The following is a 5,915-nucleotide window of genomic DNA, read 5'->3' as shown; positions in this document are numbered from 1 at the left end:
GATCTTTTAACGGTTGATCTAGGAAAGATCTTTCTGGAATCTGAGCGGATGTTACACGCATTTGAAAGTTATTGTACCCGTTCAAGGAAGTGCAAGGAAGTGCAAGCTTGTTATTGCAGTTACTGCGAATTTTCTTAAAGGTTTCACAGATGGAAAATACTGTTTTACGTAAGATGAATTTGAATTCCTTCCTAATGGTAAGGGGCAAAAGTAAGTATAAATTATTTATATTACAAAACTATTTTTAATTAAATTATTCATATTAAAAACTTGAATTTTAACTTTCCTGTTGAAAACTCAGGAAATTTCTTATATAAAATTATTTAAAAAATAATTTTTTCGCAGGTTCCTGTTCGAAGAGTAACCAAATATCCTCTTCTATTGGCTCGATTATTGAAAGCTACGTCTTCTGTACGATCAAATATTCAAGAAGCAAAGGAAAGACTAAAACAAGCACAGGCTACCGTAGAACTACATTTAGAGTATATGAATGCTGTAAATACATCATTAATCTATATTATAAACACAATTCAAATAGATAAAATTACATAGATACAAATAAGTATAATTTGAAATAAAATTGATATCAGTAATTTAACTTTGCTCTGAATTTGTATAGAGTTTCGAAGTTAATTTGATTAATTTAATTTTAAACTCGTACAATGTTTTAATATTTGTTATTTATTTGAAGATAAGAAAAAGTTTTAATTTACATTGAAATAAAGAAATAAAAATTTATAGCCTTGTTTTGGATTATGAGGATGATTGTTTAGATCAAATGTCCATACAAGAATTCCAATAATTTGTACGTGAATATATAGAATAATATTAATAATGTAATGTAAACAGGAAGCAAAGGATGTAACCTCGACGAAACTTTGGAGAAGAATCTCAATTATTCAAAATGGTAGACGCCCCATCGGTGAATAGGATATGGTGAATATAAAACTGAGGAAGGTAATGTATTTGTTTTAAAATTTTATGTATATAATTTCAGTCATGTAAGAGTTAAATATAAATTAATGCAACAATTAAATAATAGATGGCCGTAGAAGTATTAGAATGGGCCCACGAAGAAGCAAAATTCGTATTAGAAGGACGACTTTTAATTGCTCAGCCAACAGATAACAATTGGAGACGCGGGCGTACTGTTAAGCTTGCTCCTGTAACTGCCATGTTAGTTACTAATGGCAAGGTACGAATTATTTTTTAAATTTTATTTTTAAGTGAACGAATTGTATGAATTGTAGATGAATGCTTTAAACGAGATCGAGAACAAGTTAAAGACTGAATGTAACATTGCTTATGGTGAGTGAGATACTCTAATGAATATAATACTGCAAGTATGATACAAAATGCGAGTTTAAAAAACTGAATAATCACCTCTTGATACTGGATACAGCACTCTGATGAATTTGAGACGAATATGTTGTCAAGTTCAGCTCAGTTTAATACGAGTATGATGTGTGTAACGTTGAGTTCAGCACTAAATGTGTAAATAGTTTAAATTTCCTGCGTTTTATGTAAATTTTAAAAACAAGCGGTATAGATAGCAATGACTAAAGTTCGTTTGAGTGTCCTCAAAACAACAACAATATAAAAAGCAGACATTGGCCGAATAATCGTCGCCGATCAGTAGCTCCGAAACAATAGTCAAAGTCAGACTCGCAGGTCAATGANATATCTATATATAACTATTCCTTGAATTTGAATAATAATTAACAGTATTTTATGGCGTCTAACACACAAACTAAAAATTGTACATTGTATTATAATTTTATTTGAAACCTAAGCCATACGATTTGTATATAGATGTACTTATATTGTATTTATATTGAGATTGGTTTTAAACACATAACTGTTATCTTAAATCCATCATTCAATAAAAATCAAATACACTAATTTGCGTGCTGTATCTTACAGCATGATCAACATTGTTCCTCATTTACCACATTCATTACTTATGTCAGATACATATGTTAGAACTACATAATAACAAATATAAACAAATTTGTCTTAAAAAGAAATAATTTTTATTTTCAAATAACAATATATGGAATTAGTATTTTTCATATTTAATTATTAAAAAATTGTATCTGAATAATGATGTACAGATACATATACAATATAATAAGAGAAACATTGTAATTAAGTACAAATTTAAAAATGTGCAATCCAAAATAATTTAATATAAAAAGTTTTCAGTACTACGAAATTAAAAATTAATAGTTGAAATAAATGATTAATAAATTTATAATGCAACATTTTAATTTATATTAAAGTATTATAAAAATTGAAAATATATTCATTTTTTGTATTTCAAATTAAACAAAAAATTTCTACAATATTATAAAAATTATCTGTTTTTAAGCATAATCGATTAAATTATAAATAATATAATTTATATATAAATAATCTCAAAATTGATACAAGTTAAATATTGTCAATAATCTTATCTAATTTCTCACATAACATGGACAGAAAAATGCATACATAGATACGTACATATATTAAATATCAATTTGTTAAACCCATAAATAATAATTAAAAAATATTTATACCATACAAACTGTTTCAAATACCTATATTCAGATAAAAATTCACCAAAAATCAACTAATTATTATTTATAAATAATTAACCAACAATATCAATAAGAGAAAAATATTTCNAATAATAAACAAAAATCATCAGATTTAAATTTTAAGGATTAAATCCTTATTACGATCTATGTAATATATATATATATATATATTGGAACATAGAAATATTACTGAATAGGAACTTTCTCAGTGTGAAGTAAGCAATGAATATAAGGGGTTCTCAAACATCGAGTCATTTGTATTTAGAATTTAGAACCGCTGAAATGTCATAAACAACAAAAGTTACGTTCCTACACGTTCTGTTAACTCTGCAACTATTGACATGATGCATGTTTCTATTTATAAGATTTTTGATCTTGTTCAATGAAGAATTAAGCTTTATTTGGAATTATGGCTCAAGCAAAACTTAACTCACAAGAAGAAACAAGTAGCACGATTAACGATAAAGAAAAAGAAACTGATGAGAAAGAAGGTATGTTTTTGTAATTTCCCAATATAAGACAATCATTCTTGTTACTGTTTAAGCTACTGTATATGCTAATACTAATGAATTTCATAACAATTCATGTAAAGTATTTTGTTCAGTTTGAAGTAATTATATTTTATTTGCAATTGAAAAGTATTACATATATTGTTCAAACAACAATTGTTTTCATTATTTACAATTGAATTTTTCTAGGTTTAACAACAGTGCTCGAATGTGCAGTTTGTCTTCAACCATGTATATATCCTGCAAGATTACCTTGCAATCATATATATTGTTACCTGTGCGTCAAAGGTGTTGCAAATCAAAGCAAAAGATGTCCTATGTGTCGTCAAGAAATTCCTCCAGATTTCCTTAATAGACCACAACTGGTAGAAGTAGACGAAGCACAAAAAGAATCGGAACATTTTGAAGAAGAATATCAGTGGTTTTATGAAGGCAGAAATGGTAGAGTATCTTTTACTATATAAATCTTTTTTACTTTTTAGCTACAGATGATTTTTTGAATACCGGTTCATTAGATATAAATATATCTTTAAATAAAAGTGTATTATAAATGTTATAAACAAATTTATAAAAACAAATTAAATCAGTAAATTATAAAACTTAAGTAATATATTTTTTATTGTGAACAAAATCAATGTTACTAGAACATTGAAGATAAAAAGTAAATAACTTCATTGTTTGTTAAAAACGTGTGATGAAGTATAGAGTTTATGTCATACCCCTTCATAGGTTGGTGGAAATATGATTCAAGGACCAGCCAGGATTTGGAGGCTATTTACAACCTAGGTAGCGCCCAATGTGAAATTTTAATTTGCGGCATGCTTTATGTAATTGACTTTAAAAATAATTGTCAATATAGGAAACATCAACCATATTATAAACGTAATATTAAGCGTGATAGAAAAGATGCACCGTGCAAAGGTGTTTCAGGAATAAAATAACTTGCATATTTTATACCTTTTTAAATAAAATTGGCATAAAGTGTTTTTGATTGTATTCGTACCTCATATAACTATTTAGAAAATTATGTATAGTATTATGCAACATATTATAAACTTTCATGTAAAACATTGTATGGCATAAAAAGTATAAGAATTTCTATTATTTTGTTATGAAAAGATTACAATTTAGTTTCCATGTATATTTGTAATAAAACTTCTGTATTCCAGAATATAAGTTATTTTTCTTTGTGGATTCCCCAGCTGAAACACTTAGTATTTACGTAATTATTCTGACTCCTCTGTATCGTGGATAACGTAATTTGTGTAATTTTGAATTACATTGTTGCAGGTTGGTGGCAATATGATCAACGTACAAGTCATGAATTAGAAACTGCATATAAACAAGGCAAACGAAATTGTGAATTATTAATCGCAGGATTTCTTTATATTGCTGACTTTGGTTCCATGCTTCAATTACGTAGAAATGATCCATCTAGGCGAAGAAAAATTAAACGTGATTTATATAATGTACCAAAAAAGGGAGTTGCAGGTTTAAGATTAAATAATCAAGATGAAGAAATCACTAGAGAAGTGAGGGGAGCAGAAAGGCCAGCCAGTCCTGCGAGTGATGATATGGGTATAATGATTACTAATTACAAATAACTAGCTGCCTGTTGAAGTTTTAATTCCTCTTGTAACAACTTTGTGATGTCTGTTAACATTATATATATGGATAATATAACTTTATGTTCAAAGGCACAGGAGATGGTACAAATACTCCAGTACCCCCAAGTAATACACCACAAACACCTGCTGGTGGAACAGCAAGTGGTGATGCTACACCTTTAAATGATAGAATGGAACAAAGAGACTCTTTACATCAGGTATTAGAACAAATGCGTTCATTAGTTCTGAGAGAACATTTATCTTCAGATACAGATGATGAATTAGAGGAAGATGAAGAAAGTGAATCACCTTCCACTCATCCTACATTATAATGACTACAAACATCTAATAATTCCTATTCATCAGATGAAGATCATTTTTAAAAAGTTTTATTTATTCAAATAAATGTGGCATCTCATTAAATGAAAAATATAGTATGATAAAATTGTGTCTTGTTCAAAAATGCAGAACATTTATATATGCGATGTACTGACACAATTTGTACATTGCTCTGTGATGCTTATTAAACAATTAAGTACAATTAAGTCTTTCACAACACCAATATTTGATGAATGATTATTTTAAATATTCTTTCGCATATTACGAATGTTCTAGCTTTATAGATGTGTATATTTGTAATTTTACACTCCTTAAAAAAATGTTCTCCAGAAAAGAAACATCATTCCATACTCCTGTATTTTAATATTAATTCTACTTAATTCATACTTATGCAATTTTCATAATTATTGTAGTTTAAATTCGTAACTTTAAGTCATTAACAGTAGCTAACAATATTAATAATTTTTTTATTTTCTAAAAAAATAATTTATTGTTTTTGCATAAAATATAATATGTTCAAAAATTTAGTAATATATTTTTGCTCACATATTTGGTATAACTAGCGCATTGCCGTTTTCTTGCATTTATTAAATATCAGTATTTCTTGTATTAATATCTTTTAAAATGATGTACATCCAAAAACGTGATTCCTATTTAATTTGTTATCAAATTTAAATTTGATATTTGTCAAAAAGCCATAGCTTTTTGACATATGTTGTAAATAATTTCATTATGATTCTAATAATTCTATTGATTATAATGATATAAAATTAATTTGAACCGAATCAATTATTTAAAAACTAACTATAAAAAGAGATTATAAATACTAAAATAGCTATGCAAACCTTTATTTGAATATTTTTACAAATGTTATAAAC

The 5,915-nt window shown here is 27.0% G+C and overlaps 1 protein-coding gene across 3 annotated transcripts in view; it reads left to right on the top strand.

Annotated features, from left to right (window-relative positions):
* Positions 1-2,808: 2,808 nt before the first annotated feature.
* Positions 2,809-5,915, top strand: part of LOC122538566 (E3 ubiquitin-protein ligase RNF146) — a 4,107-nt gene continuing 1,000 nt past the window's right edge. For 2 of the 3 annotated variants that reach the window (XM_043672763.1, XM_043672762.1), the window contains exons 1-4: positions 2,810-3,073; positions 3,281-3,532; positions 4,382-4,669; positions 4,789-4,916. In XM_043672763.1, the coding sequence (XP_043528698.1) occupies positions 2,992-3,073; positions 3,281-3,532; positions 4,382-4,669; positions 4,789-4,916 (750 nt within the window). In that variant the 5' untranslated portion in view covers positions 2,810-2,991. Of the gene's footprint in view, positions 3,074-3,280; positions 3,533-4,381; positions 4,670-4,788; positions 5,468-5,915 lie in introns of those variants that run through there. The other variant, XM_043672761.1, reaches the window with a different exon arrangement.

Source organism: Frieseomelitta varia, unplaced genomic scaffold, assembly GCF_011392965.1.
Source record: "Frieseomelitta varia isolate USP_RPSP 00005682 unplaced genomic scaffold, Fvar_1.2 scaffold_167, whole genome shotgun sequence".
NCBI lineage: Eukaryota > Metazoa > Arthropoda > Insecta > Hymenoptera > Apidae > Frieseomelitta > Frieseomelitta varia.
This window is presented reverse-complemented; position numbering and strand designations above follow the sequence as displayed.